The 24,265-nt window shown below is 36.2% G+C and overlaps 2 protein-coding genes across 3 annotated transcripts; one reads left to right on the top strand and one right to left on the bottom strand.

Annotated features, from left to right (window-relative positions):
- Positions 1 to 1,569: 1,569 nt before the first annotated feature.
- LOC123655686 (thyrostimulin beta-5 subunit) lies at positions 1,570 to 2,717 on the bottom strand. 2 transcript variants are annotated; one of them, XM_045591441.1, is made up of 4 exons: positions 2,482 to 2,695; positions 2,214 to 2,346; positions 1,917 to 2,075; positions 1,570 to 1,766 (listed from the first exon to the last, which is right to left on the bottom strand). In XM_045591441.1, the coding sequence occupies exons 2-4, from the start codon at positions 2,244 to 2,246 to the stop codon at positions 1,671 to 1,673; spliced, it is 288 nt and encodes a 95-aa protein (XP_045447397.1). In that variant the 5' UTR covers positions 2,247 to 2,346; positions 2,482 to 2,695; the 3' UTR covers positions 1,570 to 1,670. The 2 variants fall into 2 exon arrangements, with proteins under 2 accessions (XP_045447397.1, XP_045447396.1); XM_045591440.1 differs by having other exon boundaries at positions 2,214 to 2,717.
- A 3,967-nt stretch (positions 2,718 to 6,684) lies between these two features.
- LOC123656030 (leucine-rich repeat-containing protein 40-like) lies at positions 6,685 to 15,682 on the top strand. The gene is made up of 11 exons (XM_045591752.1): positions 6,685 to 6,853; positions 6,926 to 7,110; positions 7,457 to 7,660; positions 7,971 to 8,094; positions 8,175 to 8,344; positions 9,041 to 9,183; positions 9,809 to 9,994; positions 11,226 to 11,369; positions 11,641 to 11,829; positions 12,264 to 12,455; positions 15,355 to 15,682. Exons 1-11 carry the CDS (start codon positions 6,685 to 6,687, stop codon positions 15,458 to 15,460), a joined length of 1,812 nt encoding a protein of 603 aa, XP_045447708.1. The 3' UTR covers positions 15,461 to 15,682.
- The last annotated feature ends 8,583 nt before the right edge of the window (positions 15,683 to 24,265 follow it).

The following is a 24,265-nucleotide window of genomic DNA, read 5'->3' on the forward strand; positions in this document are numbered from 1 at the left end:
CACAAATAAAGGGTTGCAAAACCTTCTGAGGATGCAGCACATCATTGTAATTGGGAAAAAATCTCTATAAATCTTCACAGTAGATAGTTGATTCTAATATGAAGTATACTAATATTTACTGTCGTGAACCAGGATCTTTACATGATGCTCGAGTTTTACGAAGATCACGTTTATAAGAAGAATCTCACAAATTATTTTTCGACAATTCAACATTACTTTCGATATAGTATAATAATAATAATACTTTTTATTATACACGACAACAATCAACACAATAATAATAAAGCAGAGTGTTAAAAGGCGATCTTGTCGCTATAAGAGCGATCTCTTCCACACAACCTTCGGGCATATAGGAGTATAAATAGTAGTATAAATAAAAAATAAGAAAAGTAGAGTAACTAGTATAAATAAAAAAATTCGATCAATGACAACTTAAAGAAAAAACATTTGTTAACTTTCTGCTACCGAGTTGGAATCGATTGTACCGTTGTACGCATCACGCAAAAGCAATACTTTTGAATGTACTCGATTGCTCGAAGCGTTGCTGTAGTTGAAACATTCAACGTTGAGCATTATAACACATAATGCGCTTTAATGCTGTAATTGGAAAACACCAGGTAGGAACGAAGTTCTTTCGGATATTAAAGAAGCAACACAATTTGAAAAAAAAATGTTGAATTTTATATATATTTTCTAGTTCTTGATTTTTTTTTTAATTTTGTTGATTGGTTTTTAATTAAGTACATAAAAGTATTTAGGAAATTTTGTATTTTAGAAAATATCAAATAACGTAAAAAAAAAGATAATAATAATAATAATTCAAACTATTGTTAACTAAAATTGTATTATCCAAACAATCTGGTTTACTATTTGTAAACATATTAGGTATATAACATATTAACATTACGAGTATGTCATCATCATCATCATTACAGCCTATATATTCCACTGCTGGACACAGGCCTCCACAAGTTTACGCCAAAAATAACGTGAACTCATGTGTTTTGCCCATAGTCACCACACTAAGCAGGCGAGTTGGTGATCGCAGTACGAGTATGTGCTACAAATAAAATTCACTTTTAACTTACTAAAAAACTGGAGAGTAAAGGCAAAAAAAAAATTATCATAATTATACTAGTAGTCACTTCTGAGAGATTTACTATTCTCACTTGTTGTAATGCAAAATTTAATTCTTTTGGACAAACCCCTCTATCTCACGCTTATTCACAATTTCATGGGACCCCGTAACAAATATTACGTCACAAAAATTAGCCTGCCTCCCTCTCGTGAATATTTTCATGATTAAAAATAGCACATACAGACGGAATTATACTTTGTTTTCTTTTTTTATTATATGAATATAATATATTAAAAAAATCTTCGCGAACGTATGTTAAGGACAGCTCCCAATAGATTGGCTTCAAACTAATAAAGTTCAAAATATTACGTTAAATTTTTATATAACCAAATATATAAGTAAGCATAATAGGCAATTCGTAACTGCAAATGGTATAAACTTTATTAAGAAAATAAATAATTTAAAATATATGAAACGCTTGAAACTCAGAGAACTGTGCATATGCTTTTATTTGCCAACAAAATTGTAACTTGCAATACATAACACTGTTATAGCGACATTTGATCTGAATTCAGTTCATTCTTCATTGAATTTATTCCATGTCCTCCAATTCTTCCTTGATAGATTGATCAAGGAGAAAATAGTCAGGCGGTAGCCATTCGCAGCTCGTATCTTCTGAAGAGCATACCTAAAGAGAATTAAATATTATGCATTCATTTTACGATCTCATATCCCCTTTTATAAATCAGTTAACTAGCCCTTGCCCTTCTTCTTTTCTTATTTGAACTTTGTTAAAACATATTACAATAATATATTATAAACACGAAAGTTATCAAACCTGGCATTTGCAGTAAGCTGCTTCTACATAGTGGTATACGTCGGTACCTGGTTCCACACCAGGATCGCAGTTTCGCAGCTTGACTGAGGCATGTTTCCTGTCACCGTGCAAGCAGACAGGATGATATGATACTTTATAAGGGAACTGCCAGTCTGCTGTCTGCATGTTAAGATAATTAGTGCATAAATTGAGGAATTAAACATTATATTCATAAAAAATAATTATATATTCATTATTTTTGTTGTAAGGTTTTATATTATTTTGCGTTATAGAAATTGATGTACTAAATAATCTTACCTCGTGTGATAAACAATATCCCCAACAAGACATGATTTCGACTTCATCCCAGCATCGTAACCCATTGAAATCAATCTGTACAGCATTATGGGTGTATCGTCTTAGTTTACATTTAGAACTCGATAGAGCATTTCTGCAATTTGCAACCCAACATGATAGCATTAATCCAACTAATACCAAATTGTAGTTATTTTTACTTCTTCCCATGTTGCTATAGAAAATGAATAATGTAAGTAGGAAGTTCAAAACTTCCTAAAAGTACACTTACTCAGAGCGTGCTTAGTTCTGTTTAAATACTTTTTCAGATGTGTACGTTTTTATAAGGCTCTGAAGAAGACGTCAAGTAATTAGTAACGTGTCAGTTCATCTCAAAGCGTCGCACAAGCAATTGGTTTTAATTGACTCGGCGAGGAGAAAGAAGTATCTTTGAATAAATTTAAATATAATAACCCGAATAATAAGGGCTGGGTGTATATATTATATCTATAGTTTGAGTGTGATACTTGCTTGGCGCAATCTACTTGCTAAACCAGTGGTAATGAGTACTCAACTATTTTGGAATTCAAATTCTTTTAAATTAATACATTAATCTTTAATAATCAAAAAGTGTTTTTAAATGGAAACTTTAATTTAAAAATTATATACTAGTCAAGCCATTCTCAATTCGCTGGGTTTCAAACCTTTTCACTACAGTTTCCGTCCAGTGGTACATACGTCAATGATCATCTCCTCGTAACTCTTAAACTATGTGTCCAAGTCATATACTATTTCAGGCATACTTCGCACAATGGTCTTAATTCTATTATAATCGAACTCATGTGTAGCCCATAGTCACCACGCTGGGTAGGCGGATTGGTGACTGCAGGGTTGGCTTTGTTGCACCGAAGACACTGCTGCCCGTTTTCGTGCATTTGAAAGCCAGCAGTTGGTTGGCTATCCCGCCATCGGTCGGTTTTTTAAGTTCCAAGGTGGTAGTGGAACTATGGTATCCCCTAGTCGCCTCTTACGACACCCACGGGAAGAGAGGGAGTGGCTATATTATTTACTGCCGCAACGCACACAGCAAATTTAAATTATAAATCACTTGCCAAATTCTAATAACCACTGACAAAAAGTCATATTGTGGCTTACCAACTATGGTGGTACCATATAATTCGAGATCTGACAAGAATGTAATGTAAGCTGCAGTAGTGTACCAAGTAAACGATCACTAACAAAAATAAAAATCGGAATGACAAAAGCATGGGCATTATAAGCCTGTGGACATAACTTTATAAAAAAAAATTGAAGTCGGTTTTTTTCTTTGTTTGCAAGTAAACACATTATTTGGGGTCTGTTATTGAAGAATAGTTTTTCAGTTAGTAAGCGCAGTTTTTAGTGGCTCTACTTTCTGCTCTGCGGGTAGCGGGTTTGATTCACGCCATTATATAATATATATGTGTATTTATACAATTTATATATGAATTATTTCAGTGTTTGTCTCGTCGGGTGTTTTTTTTTTTAAATTATCGTTTATAAAAGTAGTTATACACGAAATATTAAAAAAATAGCAACAAAAAACCACTAAGGTTTCAACCTGTGCTATCTTAGTCTAATTATACACATTCATTATTTATAATAGTTACAGACAATGTTCAAATTCTTTTAACAAAACAATACAAAAACAATGTGTAATATTATAAATAAATACAACAATACAATAAAATACAATTTAAGTAAATGTGTAGTTCAAAATATTTAAGTAATGTTGTTTTAATTTATTTTTGATATTTCTATTTGAAATACTTTTGCATAAATCTAAGGGTAGGTTGTTAAATAAGTTGAGGCACAATATAAGGAGTTGTACACTCACCATACATATTGTTAGCGCGCTGTGTACATAGTTGTCTCTCAGTGATCGTCTGTGTACATACAAAATGTTCAATAATATTTTTTGACGATATATTGAAAAATTGTTTTTTAAGCAATATAAAATCTACTTTGGAATGTACTGGTAAAATTTTACAATGCTTAAAGTGTCCTGATTCGTTATTGGAAAATTTACATTTTATTTTTGGTGACACTATTGTTTTTAATATTCTTAATTGGAGATTATATATTTTATCGAGGTAAGTTTTATACGTGCGGCCGTAACTACTAATTCTGTATTATATAAATATGATTCTCCTAATGCGTGGTAAAGCATAATTTTTAATTTGAATGATATACGATTTTTAAGTATTATAATATTTGCAAGAAATTGTCTTAGTTTCGCACACACTTTTTTTTTTTTTTTTTTTTTTTTGATATCGCAGGGTAACCCATTTACGGGTGATATCCAGAATGCCCGGGTAGGCATTCCTAGACCGTATGTCGGCTTAGCACTTGGGGGTGCACTACCGACCAAAACCCCTGCGGGAGCCTTCAGCCGCTTTAATTGGAGGGTCCCGGATCTGCAGGCAACAGGATCCCTCCAGCGACAGGCTGGCCTCGGCGAAAAGACCAGACTTCTCCTCCATGGGACTGTCCGGCTCACCTCTGAACAATCCCGACGACGCCATGTCTAGCAGGACCGGGTTCCCATCCCGGCCCGACACGGGCACAGGGGCGTTACTGGAAACGCATTAAGTAGCGCCTCCTACACACCCCCGTTCGTCGCCTGCGGACGGAGGCCTCGTCGGCGGCCCCCTCTCTCATCCGCTCGTCGTTCTCCTTCTGGGACATTACTGTCTCGCAGAAGGAGACCATCGCCTTCCAGGACTCGTCGTCGCCGAGCATCGCGGTAGTTTCGCACACACTAGTTCAATGTGGTAAATCCAGTTAAACTTGTTATCTATTGTAAGTCCAAGATATGTCTGTGTTTGTGTAATCTCTATAGTTGGGCATTTACAATTTGCTTTATTTTTTGCGTGAAGACAGTCATGGTTATGAGCAATCAAATTTTCTATAGGACATCTATAGCGTCGTTAGATTACACGTTTTTACAGAATGCGTTGAGGAAATAAAGGTTCACTGCTCGTTCCCGGTAGGTGATAGCATGATAATATGTAGCCTATATGTTGACCCGACTTCTTAATAATATTCGTGCCAAATTTGAAGGAAACCCATGCGGTACTTTTTGAGTTTATCCCGGACATACATACAGACAAACAGACAAAAATTCTAAAAACTATATTTTTGGCTTCGGATCGATTGTTGATCACACCCCAAGTATTCTTTTAAAAATATTTTTAATGTACAGTTTTGACTTTCCTACTATTTTATTATATGTATAGATTAACGTATCAAGCACCATTACGTCAACGTAAATGGAAGAAACTGTGTAGTGCCATTTTATCTGACTCGATTTTAAGTGTGTAATTTTTTCTATTTGAAAACTTATTATTTAGGAATAAAATGTAGCTCCACTAACTAAAAAATAATGTAGCTTAAACTGGGAACCGAATTTCAAAAATTGGTTTAATAGTTAGCCCTATTAAACTTAGAAGCAATCTGACAAAATTTTATTTATTCTTATTTATCTATTTTTAAATGTAGTTTTCATGATTTTTTAGAAAGATTTAAGAAGAAGTGAGATGGAACAGATCGTAAATATAATACTGGCAGATACTGTTTTTTTAAATACTGCGTTGATTATTGACAACCTAAAATGACGTCCTACGACGACTAAAATGAAGTCCTACATATTTAACATAACTTTTTACACTTTATTTGTTATATATATCATAAATAGTTTTTGAGCTTTTTTCTTACTAAATCATTAATTTTAGCTCACTAATGATTGTTTTAGTATTGTTTTAAAATTAACTTTATGTACAAATTATAGTTATTTACCGAAAGAATTGTTATGAAATAAATACAACAAAAACCCATTCAAAGAATAATATGGAAATGGATGACGATACTTTTAAAAATTTTGTGCTTTTTAAAGGTAAGGAATTAAAAAAAAATTATATTTGTAATTTTGTATCCAAAGTGTAATTCAAAGTAAGTGACACTGAGTTTAAAGACAGTGACTGAGCTTAAAGACAGTCTACCGACATGTTAATACAAAATTGTTTTAACATTTTAATTAACTGTTTTTCTTTGAAATGAGATGGCTCAATATAGCTTAATCTATCATTAAACTAAAGAATCCCATTGTTTGAAGTATTTTTTAATGTTGGGCGCCATTGCTGCATAAGCTGCATTCAATTAAAGCCTATTCCATGCCTATTCCATTTAATTTTTAAGCTGGCAAGTGGTTACTTTGAACAGGACTGACAAATGACATTTGTTGTTTGTGAGTTGTGACTGGTTGTGACATGGTTGTGACATAACAGTCCAGAAATAACATAATGATAATCACAAGTTCACAACATTATCTATATAGTTTAATACTTTAATAGTTTTTGTCCCTATTTGTAAATTTGTAAAGGTTATAGAAAGTCTAAAATATTTTCTGCAATGAAAATTTGAATTAACATTTTAACAAAATTACTATATTCTTAAAATGTCTCGTCGAAATACAACACCAACAAAATCAAGAGTGAAGCTTAGTAATAAACCCATTTTTCATCTTCAAGATAAAAAGGCAGATGAAAATGAATTATCTCTCGGTTTAATAAAATCTGCTAAGCGTACAGGACAGCTAAGTTTGTGTAACCGAGGATTGGGTACAGGTTCGTTTAATAAATAAATTTAATTTTTCGACAAATAAAAATAATAAAATTGACCACACAATTTATTTTTAGTACCAGAAAATGTCTGGAATATTAATGAGTTGGTACTGGATGAAACAAAAGAGGTAGATTTTACTAGGAGTGATCAAAATAATTGGTGGAATGCTGAACCTTTAAAGATGCTGGATCTCAGTTCTAATGTTATCAGACGCATATCTCCAGATATTAAATTATTACCAGAACTTGTTACGTTAAAGGTATGTTATAAACACATTTTTATATCCAATGAAGTATTAAAGTTTCTGACATTCTTTTAAATAATGCACAATAATATGTTTTTGATGTCCATCTAATCATTTTTGACTAGACCATTGGTGCAGTTTGTAGAGGCCCTACTTTCTGCTCCGTGGGTTGCAGGGTCGATTCGAATTATAACATTCGGCTATTACCCATAATATATACATTAAGTTGCTTACCGTAGGAATGGACAACATATAATGGACAATACGAATGGACAATATATATTTGGCTTCTTTTTTTAATGTATTTATTATCATTTGTATTTTTATCTTAATAAGCTTATTAATCTATATACTATTGTAGCTTCACGACAATGCTTTGACTGAGCTTCCAGCAGAGTTTGGTGACCTTAACAACCTAACAAATTTGAGCTTAGATCATAATAAACTTGAAGCATTGCCAAAAGAGTTTTACAAACTCTCTGAACTGAGATGGTTAAGCATTTCTCACAATTTGCTTAAAAAAATTGAACCTGACTTTGGTGATTTAGTGATGTTAACTTTTTTGGTAAGTAAAATTATGTCCATCATCTTTTTACTAAATGAGTGTCTTACTTTGATGCTAGTTATAAAAAAATGACTTATAAATATTATACTATAAATGACCTTTTTATGCTATAGATACTACAACTACTTTAAAATAACATTACCATCATTTTTTAAATTTAAAATTTACAATTTAAGTATTATGTAATTCATTTCTTAAAAAAAATTAGGATAAAAAAAAGATAATACTATAAATATAATATTTTCTAAGCAGTAATTTTTATAATTAATTTTATTTTATAAAATCATTTATATTAGTTTTTAACATTCAGGACCTATCACATAACAAACTGACATCATTACCACCTGGAATGGGATACTTGGTGCGCTTGGTGGAAATCAACCTGTCTCATAACCAACTGATAGAGCTACCACCTGACATTGTTAATCTTCGAGGTAGATTTCATAAAATTATATATAGGTGTACTCTACCTTCTTGTATCACTTTATTTATTCTTTTGTCACTAATATTTAAGATTTGAAAAAGCTGAACTTAAACAATAATAGTTTGAAGAAACTGCCTCCATTAGGTGAATTAAGGAAAATGGAAATTTTAGATGCTAACCACAATGATATTACGGAGCTTCCAGACTTCTATGGATGTACAGCTTTGAAAGAAATATATATTGCTAACAATTTCATCAAGGTAATAAAATAAAACCATAAATTATGTAAATGCAATTATAATTTGTTAAATTTTTTCTTCACAACTAATTTGTTCTTAATATAATAAGTCTATGTAACTTTTTTGTTCATACTTTTTTGAGCTTAAATTTATATTATTTACTTGACGCATGTCGTTACTGTCTTTAGGTGGTTTAGTACTTAGCACCTAAGATAAAAAAAATCCACATTTTTTTCAATGTGTCACTTTGGTAGTGGAAGTCAAATAGATTTATAGGGATTTATTCGAGTGTCGCAAACCTATTGGATTGTGAAGATTTGATGCTAAAAAGTAAAAAAAAGGTTGTATTGTATGTTCTTTCAGCGGTGGGGAGAGTGTTTAGTCAATCTCACAAAGATAGGTACTCGGGCGCGTCAGATATTAGTTGTATATGGGCCCTACGTGGTTTTGATAACAGAAAAAAAATTAAGCTGTGGTTTGCGAGGTGGTAAAAAAAATCTATCCCTTCGTGCAGTCACACAACTATACTTTATATTATGTATATTACTCTAGTATAATTGGAGTACTTCACAAGGTTTGCACCAAGGCTACCCCCAATATGTTATTCAGACACGCTCAAGTCACATCTAAAAATTTTAGTAGGGCTCACCTATTATTCTGTTGATGGTTCTTGTCAAATAATATTGCAACATTGTATAAAAATATAATACATTTTAGGAAATTACTGAAGAGTTCTGTGATCAAATGCAACATTTAAATGTGCTTAACATCAGAGACAATAAGTTAGAACTATTGCCAGAGAACATATCACTTATGCAGAAACTTAAAAGATTTGATTTTTCAAATAACAATTTAAACAAGTAAGTGATGTGACGTATATTTATTATTAATATATTTTAAAATTTTTGAGATTTTGGTTTAACTTAGATCAAACATATAAACTGTTCTATGTGACTGGGATAAGAAAAAAAATGTGCATATTAAATGCGTCAATACGCATATATATGGACGCGTCTCTAAAAACGTCAAAGAATGTAAAGGAACAGCTGCACTGGCACAACTGAACGCCATTAAACCAATCAAACAATAACTCATATTAAATAGAATTTTCTTCTTCCTTCTATTAATATCTCGCTCAAAACCTGGAGCAGGCCGACTGAGGAAGTACATCCACTTTACAGAATATCAAAGCTAAATAACACTCCTCTCGGGCAGTGTTGAGTTCTTGTGCTGAATAAGTTAGTCTGAGGTCCCGGGGAGGATCGGTGATATGGTCGGCAACGCGTTTGCGCTGCTTCTAAAATCGCAGGCGTCTATAAGCAAATTAAAAAGTAATTCCTAAAAGTGTTTCCCAACCGTTAATTTTATATCATCACCCTGATCAGGTAACATCTCTTAGGCTTCAATGTAATAATATCCTCTATATTATTACATTGAAGTTAGTAGTTAGTATTATTTATCAGTAATTTGGCAATTAATTTGTAGATTACCAAGAAACCTAGGTCTCCTATCTCAACTGCAAAGTATAAGTATGGAGGGTAACAAGTTGTCGTGTGTGCGACAGGACATTATTAGAGGGGGAACTGACAGGATGATGAAATATTTACGTGATCGGATGACTGAGGAAGCTGTGAATGAAACTAGAGTCAATGAAGCCAATTGGCCTGACAAGTGAGTTTGACACTTTATTTTAATAAGTGCTCGATTTGTAATTATTGTGGATGATCAGTTAATAAAGTTAGTTTTTTTTATTATAATTGTGTTTGCTCGCAAACGAAAAAAAAAAACCGACTTCAATTACATCGTCAAGTAATACAACGCGGATCGACGAAAAAATAGTCAAGCAACTACGCGTTATCAAAGATAACTCAAAAAGTAGTTATCAGATCTCGATAAAATTTATATGTGACCACATGACAAACATCAGCTTTCGATTAAATTAAAAATGATTAAAATCGGTAGACCCGGTAAAAAGTTATTGCGGATTTTCAAGAGTTTTCCTCGATTTCTCTGGGATCCCATCATCAGATCCTGGTTTCCTTATCATGGTACTAAACTAGGGATATCCCCTTTCCAACAAAAGAAGAATTATCAAAATCGGTACATCCAGTAGAAAGTTATGCGGTATAATAAAACGTAGGTCGACGAAAAAAGCGTCAAGTAAAAACGCATTATTGGATATAACTCGAAAAGTAGTTGTTAGATCTCAAATAAATTTAAATGAGACCAATTGGCACACACCACCTTTCGATTAAAACAAAATTTGTCGAAATCGGTCTACCCGGTCAAAAGTTCTGATGTAAAATAATATACATAAAAAAAAAATACAGTCGAATTGAGAACCTCCTCCTTTTTTGGAAGTCGGTTAAAAAACTAGCTGTGCCTGACGGTTTCACATGTATTAGTTTGAGGAAAAAATAGCCTCCCTCGGCAAATGGGCTATCCAACACAAAAAAAAATCTTAATTCAACAACAATTCTCAATTCAAACAAACAAATAATAAAACTCTTCAACTTTATAATATCACGACTTACACACTCGGCTCGACGCGGCGTCGTTATGTTTAATTTTACATTATCTCCTAAATTATGCGTCCAAACTAAATGCTATAAAAGACAACGTTTATCTTCATAAAATTTCCTTGTTTATGAAATGTTTTTCATGCGTAAGAATTTATTTGCCTGGCTTAATACTAATGCAAAAAACACACCTTTTAATTTTTTGTGATCATTAATTCGTTGCAAAATTATTTTAAAACTATAATATCTTCTAAGTCTAAAGTGTAAGTAAGTGTAAGTCTAAGTGAAAAGGAACTGGGATATTTTTTATTTATCGTGATTAATCAAGATATGTTCACTTGAAATTAAAACTGTAATTGAATTTAGAACTTATAACTCTGTAGGTACACGATGAAAAAAAGCCAAGCGTTATTGTTGCCTTCAAGAGAACTCATAACAGTACCAGAAGATGTTTTCATAGCAGCTGCTGACGCGGAAATTCATATAGTTGATGTGTCTAAGAATAAACTGAAGTCTATTCCAAATGGGTGAGGACTTGGATATACTTTGTTTTTAAACATTTTTGAATATCATATCAAAAATTGTTTAGAACTAAAATTGTTTCTAACAAAAAAATGTTTAGAATTCCTAATTGTGGGTAACACAAAAATAAAAATCGTACATACTTTGTTTTTGTCTTATTAATTTAAACCTCAAGATTCTTAGACCTAATCCTAGCAAAAAGTACAATATTATTAAATTTGTAAATATTTTGTGCTGTCCAGCTATACCTAATAGTTATACCTAATGTAATTTTAGGTTCCATCATGTACAAGAAAACTTAACCCAGTTGATACTGTCTTCAAACTACATCGAAAACATTCCTCCCGAAATTGGTGTCTGCAAACACTTACAGTATTTAGATTTGGGTAAAAATTGTCTTAACGACTTGCCTGCTGAAATAAGCGCCTTGAAAAACTTAAGGGAACTAGTCATTTCTAATAATAAGTAAGTATTAAATTTATTGCTACGTCTATGCTAATTGTAACTACACTACTTTTTTGCTTACAAAAACTGTTACATAAAAATCCTTATATTCATATATAAATTATAAAGCAAAAACTTTGTACCCCTTTTTACGGATGGAGGAGTATGAAATTTCGCATAATTATTATAGTTTATATAGAGAAGTAGTGCAGAATGCTAATTATTTTTTAAACTTATGCAAATAAAATATATATAATAATTAAAAAAAATTACACACACTAATTTTATATTAATTACTTATGGTCGAATTTCGACCGTAATATTTAATCTTGCAATGTTTATTTCTCAGTCACAATTTTTGTTTTGTTTAAGTATAGTTCTCAGAAAAGAAAGCTCTATAAATTACAATCCTATTGCTCTCGCATTGCTTGACTTGGTACTTCGATTCTTTCCAGGTTTACACAAATCCCTGTGTGTGTGTACGAACTGGAGAACTTAGAAATATTTTTAGTGGCGGAAAACAAAATAGAAGAAATAGACGCATCAGAAAACGGGCTCGGGCGTCTGCGTCGCCTCGCCGTGCTCGACCTGCGCAACAACAGCCTGCGCGCCGTGCCGCCCGCGCTCGGCGCGCTCACGCAGCTGCGGTGAGTGCGCAGTGCGCGTGTGGCGTGTAGAGTGTAGAGTGTAAGTGTACGATAGAGCGGAGTGCGCCTCGCCGTGCTCGACCTGCGCAACAACAGCCTGCGCGCCGTGCCGCCCGCGCTCGGCGCGCTCACGCAGCTGCGGTGAGTGCGCAGTGCGCGTGTGGCGTGTAGAGTGTAGAGTGTAAGTGTACGATAGAGCGGAGTGCGCCTCGCCGTGCTCGACCTGCGCAACAACAGCCTGCGCGCCGTGCCGCCCGCGCTCGGCGCGCTCACGCAGCTGCGGTGAGTGCGCAGTGCGCGTGTGGCGTGTAGAGTGTAGAGTGTAAGTGTACGATAGAGCGGAGTGCGCCTCGCCGTGCTCGACCTGCGCAACAACAGCCTGCGCGCCGTGCCGCCCGCGCTCGGCGCGCTCACGCAGCTGCGGTGAGTGCGCAGTGCGCGTGTGGCGTGTAGAGTGTAGAGTGTAAGTGTACGATAGAGCGGAGTGCGCCTCGCCGTGCTCGACCTGCGCAACAACAGCCTGCGCGCCGTGCCGCCCGCGCTCGGCGCGCTCACGCAGCTGCGGTGAGTGCGCAGTGCGCGTGTGGCGTGTAGAGTGTAGAGTGTAAGTGTACGATAGAGCGGAGTGCGCCTCGCCGTGCTCGACCTGCGCAACAACAGCCTGCGCGCCGTGCCGCCCGCGCTCGGCGCGCTCACGCAGCTGCGGTGAGTGCGCAGTGCGCGTGTGGCGTGTAGAGTGTAGAGTGTAAGTGTACGATAGAGCGGAGTGCGCCTCGCCGTGCTCGACCTGCGCAACAACAGCCTGCGCGCCGTGCCGCCCGCGCTCGGCGCGCTCACGCAGCTGCGGTGAGTGCGCAGTGCGCGTGTGGCGTGTAGAGTGTAGAGTGTAAGTGTACGATAGAGCGGAGTGCGCCTCGCCGTGCTCGACCTGCGCAACAACAGCCTGCGCGCCGTGCCGCCCGCGCTCGGCGCGCTCACGCAGCTGCGGTGAGTGCGCAGTGCGCGTGTGGCGTGTAGAGTGTAGAGTGTAAGTGTACGATAGAGCGGAGTGCGCCTCGCCGTGCTCGACCTGCGCAACAACAGCCTGCGCGCCGTGCCGCCCGCGCTCGGCGCGCTCACGCAGCTGCGGTGAGTGCGCAGTGCGCGTGTGGCGTGTAGAGTGTAGAGTGTAAGTGTACGATAGAGCGGAGTGCGCCTCGCCGTGCTCGACCTGCGCAACAACAGCCTGCGCGCCGTGCCGCCCGCGCTCGGCGCGCTCACGCAGCTGCGGTGAGTGCGCAGTGCGCGTGTGGCGTGTAGAGTGTAGAGTGTAAGTGTACGATAGAGCGGAGTGCGCCTCGCCGTGCTCGACCTGCGCAACAACAGCCTGCGCGCCGTGCCGCCCGCGCTCGGCGCGCTCACGCAGCTGCGGTGAGTGCGCAGTGCGCGTGTGGCGTGTAGAGTGTAGAGTGTAAGTGTACGATAGAGCGGAGTGCGCCTCGCCGTGCTCGACCTGCGCAACAACAGCCTGCGCGCCGTGCCGCCCGCGCTCGGCGCGCTCACGCAGCTGCGGTGAGTGCGCAGTGCGCGTGTGGCGTGTAGAGTGTAGAGTGTAAGTGTACGATAGAGCGGAGTGCGCCTCGCCGTGCTCGACCTGCGCAACAACAGCCTGCGCGCCGTGCCGCCCGCGCTCGGCGCGCTCACGCAGCTGCGGTGAGTGCGCAGTGCGCGTGTGGCGTGTAGAGTGTAGAGTGTAAGTGTACGATAGAGCGGAGTGCGCCTCGCCGTGCTCGACCTGCGCAACAACAGCCTGCGCGCCGTGCCGCCCGCGCTCGGCGCGCTCACGCAGCTGCGGTGAGTGCGCAGTGCGCGTGTGGCGTGTAGAGTGTAGAGTGTAAGTGTACGATAGAGCGGAGTGCGCCTCGCCGTGCTCGACCTGCGCAACAACAGCCTGCGCGCCGTGCCGCCCGCGCTCGGCGCGCTCACGCAGCTGCGGTGAGTGCGCAGTGCGCGTGTGGCGTGTAGAGTGTAGAGTGTAAGTGTACGATAGAGCGGAGTGCGCCTCGCCGTGCTCGACCTGCGCAACAACAGCCTGCGCGCCGTGCCGCCCGCGCTCGGCGCGCTCACGCAGCTGCGGTGAGTGCGCAGTGCGCGTGTGGCGTGTAGAGTGTAGAGTGTAAGTGTACGATAGAGCGGAGTGCGCCTCGCCGTGCTCGACCTGCGCAACAACAGCCTGCGCGCCGTGCCGCCCGCGCTCGGCGCGCTCACGCAGCTGCGGTGAGTGCGCAGTGCGCGTGTGGCGTGTAGAGTGTAGAGTGTAAGTGTACGATAGAGCGGAGTGCGCCTCGCCGTGCTCGACCTGCGCAACAACAGCCTGCGCGCCGTGCCGCCCGCGCTCGGCGCGCTCACGCAGCTGCGGTGAGTGCGCAGTGCGCGTGTGGCGTGTAGAGTGTAGAGTGTAAGTGTACGATAGAGCGGAGTGCGCCTCGCCGTGCTCGACCTTCGACGATGCGACGATGATGTGACGACGTGTGGCGTGTAGAGTGTAGAGTGTAAGTGAACGAGGTGGTCCTTGTGGGTCTCCCCACCGTGCCTCGGAGAGCACGTTAAGCCGTCGGTCCCGGTTGTTATCAAGTACACCTGATAGCGATCGTTACTCATAGTAGGGAATATATCCGCCAACCCGCATTGGAGCAGCGTGGTGGATTAAGCTCTGATCCTTCTCCTACATGGGGAAAGAGGCCTATGCCCAGTAGTGGGATATTACAGGCTGAAGCGTACAATACAGATACGATAGCATCAGCATCCTGTGCGCTTGTGCACAAGTTTTTGACTAAATGTTGACTAAAAATTACTTTTAAATACTTTTTGTATTATAACGTAATCGAAGAAAAGGTTTGTATTTGAATTTTATTTTCAGATCTTTGGAGTTAATGGGTAACTGTTTCCGCCAGCCCCGACACGCTATACTCGCTAAAGGTACAGCTTCCATTCTCTCCTACCTCAGGGACCGAATGCCATCTTAACGGTAGCATCCTTAAAAAGTTAAATTTTATACCAGTGCTGCAGCTGTGCACATCGTAATGTCAGTGATTGAAACATGAAAACTATTTAAAATCATTACTCATAAGCCATGGTGTGGACAGTAGACATAAATGGCCACAGCCATGTATTCGAATAATCGATGACGCTAATGTAAAAGTCATGGTTGCTAGATTTTTTTCTATTACAATAGACGTGTCAACATATCATTCTACCAATTATTAATATACCATATTTTCCTTAACACATCGCTGTCACCTTAAAAAAAGGTCGGTCTCAGAAACCGCTTTTGTATTTTAAATAAAGTTTTTAACTATTACTTCATCAGTTGGCTCACCTGGTGGTAAGTAGTAAGCAACCATAGACACCCGCAGCCAGTTACATCAGAGGATTAGCAGGCCCGTTGCCGTAATAATAAAAATAATCCTACAGAGAACTATTATAGTTTGTTTTTAAAATTTCTGAGTTAACTTCAGATTCGTCAGTTTATCTTAATATAATTGATATATATCATATAATCATTCATCATCATCATCATCATTCCAGCCTATTGCAGTCCACTGCTGGACATAGGCCTCCACAAGTTTGCGCCAAAAATGCGTGAACTTATGTGTGTTGCCCATAGTAGATATATCATATAAATACTCTGTTAAAATAAAGAGAAAAATGTATATATTATTTATTTGAACATGTTTGGCCTACTATCACTGACATTGCGATGTCGATATAAATTTAAAGTTATACAGCTGTCGAAAATGGAACATATCTACAAAATATTACAGCTAAACATATTGTATCGTTATAAATAATGCTTCCAGAGACTGGCAGACTAGTTCTGATGCTTCTGTAAGATTTTCTTACTACAAAATGTATAATTGTCTTCAGGTGCGCATTAAAATGTTTTAACAGATAATTATGACAAAGCGCGCCAAGTAAGCATTTTTGCTTACGAAATGTATTAGCTTTAAACATATAAAATTCAGCTACTATACTTCTCATCGTTATATACTTCTCATCGTTACATTTCTGAAACAGTATTTTTATTCTCAGAATTTGTATTTAGCATTAAATTTATTCTCTTTGTATTTGAAGTAATAATAAAATATAGGGAACAATGGGAAGTCTATAATTTTTTATTAAAAAAAAAATAGCATTTTATTGTATGTTAGTAATTGTAATACAACTCGTATTTACTATTGCTCACAAAAAGCAGTTTTTACTAGAATAGTAAAACAAATTATATTAGGCTCCAAATGCACTATCAGTATTGTGAAGGCGTGATTAAAAATTTGTCAAGAATATATTGCATAATTTTTCGATCGAAAAATTTATGAAAATCATATCACATTTATGCAATTATGATATAACAATATCATTAACTTGCATCGTGAGTATAAGCTTTCTTTGTGGAGCTTATGACGTAACAGATATACCGTATTTATTTAATGTATAGTTCGCGTCATGTAAAAAGAACGCTGGCCTTGAAGCTGCGCAGAAGCGATTTATCGGTCTATTTGGTGGTAAGGGGTAGGGGGACGGGAGTGTTTATCACGTGTCGCATGCTTGCCGGTGTGCTATTGGTTGACAGCGGTTGACAGTTCGACGTCGACTCAAATTATTATCGCGCACAAAAGTTTTAAATTACGATATAGTTTTACATAGAGAAGTGAGAAAAATTATTTATAATATATAATTCGCGTCATGTAAAAAGAACGCTGGTTGTCAAAATGCGCAAAAGGCGATTTACAGTGCTGCCAACTCTTGAAAAACTTTTTCGTACTGTCCATTTTTTGAAACAATCTTATTTGGTAAACAAACCACTGTCAATCGTAATTCACGTTTTTTCCGCATTTATAACTTACTTTCACAATACATTAGCATACGGACACTAGTAAAGCTCCATTTACTATTTATATAACTAAAAAAAAATATATCAATTTATCATTTTAAATACATAAAAACTATTAAGATACGAATATCGAGAGTACAGATAATTAATATTTTTGAATACGACATTTCAATAACTAAAAAATTTGTTAATGCTTTTGTTTGAAAAAAAAAAAATGTAATTTTGTAAAGTGATAATTATTATACTTATTTAGTCCGAAGTATTCGCACCGGTATTTTTATTATTTTTAATGTATCTACCAATAACCATTATAGGAAGCCGCGAGTGAAAGCCTAATTAAAAAATAAAACAATAGTACTTTTGTGCGCGAGTATACGCATGCGCAAACGCACCCCCTCCATTTTCCTTCAGCGTTCTTTTTACATGACGCGAACTATACCTATGTATGTTTTGAAACAAAAAAAAAAACAGTTTCGAAAAGTTAAGTATTATGAAATATAGCATTGTAATTGTTCTAAATTTCTAAATGATGAATATTGATATGAAAATGGCTCAATTTTACAGATAGCTTAGTTTACTGTATATTGTAAAAGTCATTTGCATTTTGATAAAATGCATGCCAGCTTGAGTCTAAGCTAGATTAGCCAAAAGTTTTTTTTGTAGGTACCTGATAACCACCGCTGATATTTTGTTGCTGTTATTCGTTTATTAAATGTTATTATTTTTGTTGATAATTGTAAAATTGAATATATTATTGCACTTATATTTTTTGATATTGTATAAAATTATGATTTTTGTGATTAAGATACGATTGATATGATTCGTTATTTACACTGTAACCCTATAATTCAAATGATTATAAGGTGTTGTAAGCGATTTATATAAATTATAATGATATGTACCTAGCTAATTGCCAAATATCGCCTATTTAATAATAAAATTAAGTTCTCTTTCCATTGTTACAGACCGTAATGTGACATTTGCTTGATAATTAGACTTGTATAATAGTTTTCGCGTGATGCCAGAACTCACACAGACATCCGTACATATTTAATAAAAGTTTTTGTGAACTCGCTCGTTTTTCTTTAGTATCACCCATGAACAGACATTGACTGGTTACAATTTTATTAAGTGCATAAATGTATATATGGACTTACTTTTTTTATAACGTTTTATGATGTTAGTCGATACACAAGCAGTTATGCTACGGTCTTATACATCGGATTGAGTTCTTTGATATTATTTTTGGAAAAATTTATTAAATTTTTTGTAATTTATTAAGATGGAGTATAAGTAAATAACAGCGCGTAATGCACATTTTGTGTTTTTACTATTACGAAAGCTATATAAACAGTGTTTTGAGTTTAAAGTACAAAAATCATGCTTAAAATTTAGTTTTAATGATGGTTTGAAAGGTTTTGTCTTACTATACGTAGTTATTATAAAATTATATTTGACAGTTTGTAATGCTTATATTTGCAGAAATTCATGCTTTTAGATTTTAAGATTTTGAGTATTTCGAAAATCAAAATTATTGGTCAGAGCTAATGCCAGCTTAAAATAATGGTTTAACTGACAAATAGTGATGTACCGAATAGGGAAGTGATAAAATTAAGTTCTCAAGAGTGTTGACCACAATAAGACGTAATCTTTGTAAAAACTATTAAAGTACCAAGTAATAATATTACGTAATTAAGTAAGAATATTACATATGGTTTAATGGTTAAGCATGTTTCAAAAGTATAAAGTTACCTTTTCAACGAAAATTTTATTGATCAAATTTTCTCAAAAATATTCTGCTTTCATCACTAGTGGTTTAAATATGTCATATTCTACAATTGTTTTAAATATAAAAAAATATTAATAGAACTTGCCATAAACATTGTTAATTTTTTTTTTTTAATATGTAGTGCATACGTATTATGATTATAGATAATATATATTTATACAAGATGCCCAGTAAAAAATGTTTCGATTCAACCGTCCAAAGTAAGAGTTTATTTCATCCAACTATTGATTTACACTTTTCAATATAGTATAAAGAAAAAATGTAATAAGATATACTTTTATTAAAAACAAAAAAGTCATTTTAATGTTATTTCTGGTCGGCCAATACATTTTATTTGGGTTGTTGAAATTGAAACTAGAAATTGTTCGTTCAAATTTAAAATACACTGTTATTTATAGTAACTGAAATCGAAATAAATTGAAAAACATTACAAATACATTCCTCTCATTATATATATATATATATGTTTTTTTTTTATATTTATTTTTACTTATATAAATAAAACGAGGATTTAGGTCATGAGTATAACTTGTACAACAAAATACATAAATGGTATGCTAAAACTTTCAAAACTAAGCATCCTGTTCTTCAAAACATGAAGTTTGTTGCCATGCACTTTATAGCTTTTTAGCAAGTAAGTTTGAGATAAGGCTTAGTTTACCGTAATCCACAAGCGTATTTGAGAATTACAATGTTTATTAGTGTACCTGAACCACGCTCTTTAGCCATTTTGTGTGTTAAAAGTATATTTATTACTTGCCATTGTTATTTTTTGTTTACATTTTTGATTGCATCGTTTGTATTAAACATTCATAACGCACAATAAAAATGAAAAATGTATTTTTAGTTTTATTTTTAAATATTTATGTGGTGGAAAAAACTAGTTCGCTAGGTAGAACCCGAGCATTCATTCATAGCAACGTGTGGATTCGATTCCCTCCCAAGACTAATTTTATACTGCTTTACAAATATCTGTCGCGGTCTAGTATAAGACGAATTAACTCATATTATAGACTAACTGCGCCTGCGACTTCGTCTGCGTGGTATTTAACAAAAAGTTATTGTTCCGTCAAAATCGATCCATCAGTTTCAGAGATTAACCGGAACAAACAGACAGACAGACAAAAATTGTAAAAATGTTACTTTGGTATACATATGTACCGCGTATACATCAATGTGCATTTATTAAAAGCGGTTTATTTTAATATTACAAACAGACACTTCCAATTTTATTTTGACTCGACAGATGTCATCTTGTTTCCCGAACTGTCAAACACGTGAATTTTAAATCATCCTTACGTTTTCAGAAATTTTCGAATTTTCCATGCTATTTTCTTTTGTAAGAACCTTTTACCGTGTGGTTACGACAGGAAAGAATATGACCACTCCCTCTCTTCCCCTGGGTGTCGTAAGAGGCGACTGAGAGATAACAAAGTTCCACTGCCACCTTGGAACTTGAAAAGCCGACCGATGGCGGGATAAACATACACCTGCTGGTTTTGATATATATACAAGCCGAAGATGGGCAGCAGCGTCTTCGTTGAGACAAAGTCAGCTCTCCAGTCACCAATCCGCCTGCTCAGCGTGGTGCCTATGGCCAAAACACATAAGTTCGCGCCATATTGTTTGGCGCGTACTTGTGGAGGCATATGTCCTGCGATAAGCTGAAGTGAAGAACCTTCTAAAGAGTATTAAAAATTTCAAATAAAAAAGTAGACAAAATTGGTCCAGCCGATTTCTAGTTTTGCGTTTAGCAACACTTAACGATTCATTTTATTTATATAGATTTAATTCGTACGATTTATTTTTGTGTTACCCACACATTAGGAAATTCTAAACAATTCATCATATCAATAATTTCGATCTAGCGGGTACATCGTTCCATAGTTTATTGGCTACCGACACGGTTAGTCGGAGATGCAGGTTCGATCCCCGCTGGAACGGTCATGGGTAAAACAAAAATAAATCGTACGAATTAAAAATAGCATGGCGTCGTCTCCTGTCAAAGAATTCATTGTAATGTGAAACTTTGAATAGTTACAAGTGCTGTAATGGACTCACTATAGACAGCGCCACGGTCGCTTAGACCGAATATAAAATCATAATATCAAAAATTTCAGTCTATTGGGTACATCGTTCCATAGCTTAATTGGCTAAAGCACCGACACGGTAATTCGGAGATGCAAGTTCGATCCCCGCTGGAACGGTCGATTTTTGATATGATATAAAAAAATTGTTTATATAAATTTATTGAGAGTTAGTAGTTACTTTAGAAATTAGTATTATCTGAGAGATCTTGACTTACATTTTAATAATAAACCATTTTTAATCACGCGACCATAAAACGATGTAGATATATTTACGATCTCACATGAAACAATAGAGTATATAGTTACTTACTTGTCAGTTATACACAAAACAAACGTACTTTCTTATATTGTTACGGATAACAAAAAGTGAGAAAATCTTGTTTGTGATCCAAGTACGCGTGAGCACGCAATACTCGCTCTTGACGAGGTTTTTTGGTCTGACTGCTTACGTAAATAGTATCCATTCTTCCATGGACGAACATTTACATAACAATACTTCAATGTAATCGAATTAACATAACGGATTGCCTTTATGGGTCATAACATAATAGACAGGACGACCGCTTGTACCATACATACATAAAATAAACAAAATAAAATTGTCAATGATTATCGCTTAATAGCATCGCTTAAGTATTACCTATAGCATTAGATAGGTATAACTAAAAGTATATTTTTTGTAAACGATATTTATAGATTAAAAATGCCTCTAAAGGATGTTTTACGTAACACTAAGTCTTATTCAAAAAGGAAGGATATCCAATATGACTGTGTTTATTTGTTTCCTGTCATATCAACGCATATTATTACAAACCCTATACCTAAAAGATGCCGGATATTTAGTCTTGACGCAATCACAACTGCCGTCCTGCTGTTTTCGCGGTCCTCCTCAATTTATGTAAATTACCCACCTTTTACTACTTGCATCGATGGTTTTGTAATATTCATAATGACATGGTAGTTCTATTACCAACCCCTCGTTCATATTCGCATAACTCGAGCCCGCATGTTATGAAACACGCTGGGCGTAGGTACTATCGTCGCATTATCGTTCAATTTCACTATCATTTGTCGTGGACTCGTCACTCTATTGTGAATTGTCTGTAAAACCGTAATAAACTGCAAGGTCGTGTCGCGTAGTGGGGCCGGGGGTCGGCATATTGATGACTGCATTTTGTTTTCAGTTACGGCAAGTGCGCGGAAGGTGTACTTGGTCCTCATCGATATTTAAGACCTTGCTTAAGATAACTACCTACGTAAATAAACTTCTTCACCGAGACAGCTCGTAACCAAAAATGTGGCAAGTGAAGCATTTTTACTAAAAATAAATTTGTCGTCTTCAGTTTTGTATGTAATGTTTACACAGCTGATTCGAACTCCATAGAAAAGCCCGGTATTTAAGTTTGTATGAAGGTTGAGAGCTGATAGAAGTCCGAAATATATAAAGCAGACAACATTAGCGATATATTATTCAATAAGAAATTTTTTATTAAATGTGATTAAATAGTGACTTAACTTGCGAACAATCCAGAAACTAATGATCGTGTGAAGATGTGTTATTATATTTAATGAAAATAGTTATTTGTGACGTGTGATCATTATGCAAAAAGAATTGATCTTGGTAGTAACAATATTCACATTAGCAACATGTAAGTTTTATTGATACCTACATTATTATAATCTAACACATAGCATAAGGTTTACCTATAAATTAAAAATATTTTGTGTACTACGAAAACTTGTCAGAGATATAGATACATTGACAATGGTTGTATCCTTGTGTTGCTTTTTTTAATCTACGCCGTTGTTTTCTTAAAACCATTAGTAAAAAACCTAATTACCTAACTATACCACCTTTAATAGCTTTATAAATGATGAGTCCTCTCTACGCATTGTTTTTATAATAGTACGCATACATGTCATACGAGTATAATTCATATGTATTTTTCTTTTGAAAGTGGTTATTATTATTATTATCTTAAACCATTCTTAGTTGAGTCTTTTTAGTCTGTAATACAGTAATTAGTAAGTAAATCGTCCTAGTGTATGTATATAGAAATATCCATGTGTTTAAAAAGTCACAGGTAATAAAATAATAATAAAAAAATCCGCCTGCGTGAAGAACAACCAATATTATCAACTGAAAAGGTTGGAACAAGATAAAAATTCAATAATTTTGACTAGCCCGTTGGTGCAGTTTGTAGTACCTGCTTTCTGCTCCGAGGGTTGTGGGTTCGATTCCCACCCCGACTCTGGGTGTAATATAAATATTTATTTATATTATGTATTATTTAAAAAAAAATAAAATTGAAAATATTTATTTATATTATGTATTATTTATATGTGTATTATTTATATATGTATTATTTATAAGTATATTTATCGAAAAAAAAATGTAGCTATATACCAGTCGGCTGTTACCTATAACACAAGCATTAAGTTGCTTACTTTAGGAACAGACGACCGTGTTGTATTGTGTAGATATTTATCTATTTATTTATTTATAATTACACAAAGCCAGCGAAATAAATCGAAACAATATAAACATACTGTACTACTGTACTGTACATTTAAAAATATCAATATGGTAGTCTTTTGAAATTTTATGCAACATCGTAGGTACCTACTTACATACCTAACATGCAGTCGGAGACATGTACAAAGAGAGAATGATTTAACTTATCCTGCAATTTCATGCTTACTATAAACTAAGTTTAGCGGCTAAGTTGATTGACAACGATGACGCAATTTGTTTAGTATAAAACAAAGTCGCTTCCCGCTGTCTATATGCTTAGATCTTTAAAACTACGTAACGGATTTGAATGCTGTTTTCTTTAGTAAATAGAGTGATTCTAGAGGACGGTTTATATGTATAATACATGCATAATATAGTAGAGGAACACTGATGGTTCTTGCAACCGTGCGAAGCTGGGGCGGGTCGCTAATAGATCCGGGGCGAGGTAGCGAATGCTAGCGCGACCCCATCTCGCCCCACCCAGGCGGGCGACTGCTCCCACGTGGTGGCTTTTTAGTCAGTAGGATTCTGACATAACCCTCTGGG

Source organism: Melitaea cinxia, chromosome 8, assembly GCF_905220565.1.
Source record: "Melitaea cinxia chromosome 8, ilMelCinx1.1, whole genome shotgun sequence".
In the NCBI taxonomy this organism is placed as follows: Eukaryota; Metazoa; Arthropoda; class Insecta; order Lepidoptera; family Nymphalidae; genus Melitaea; species Melitaea cinxia.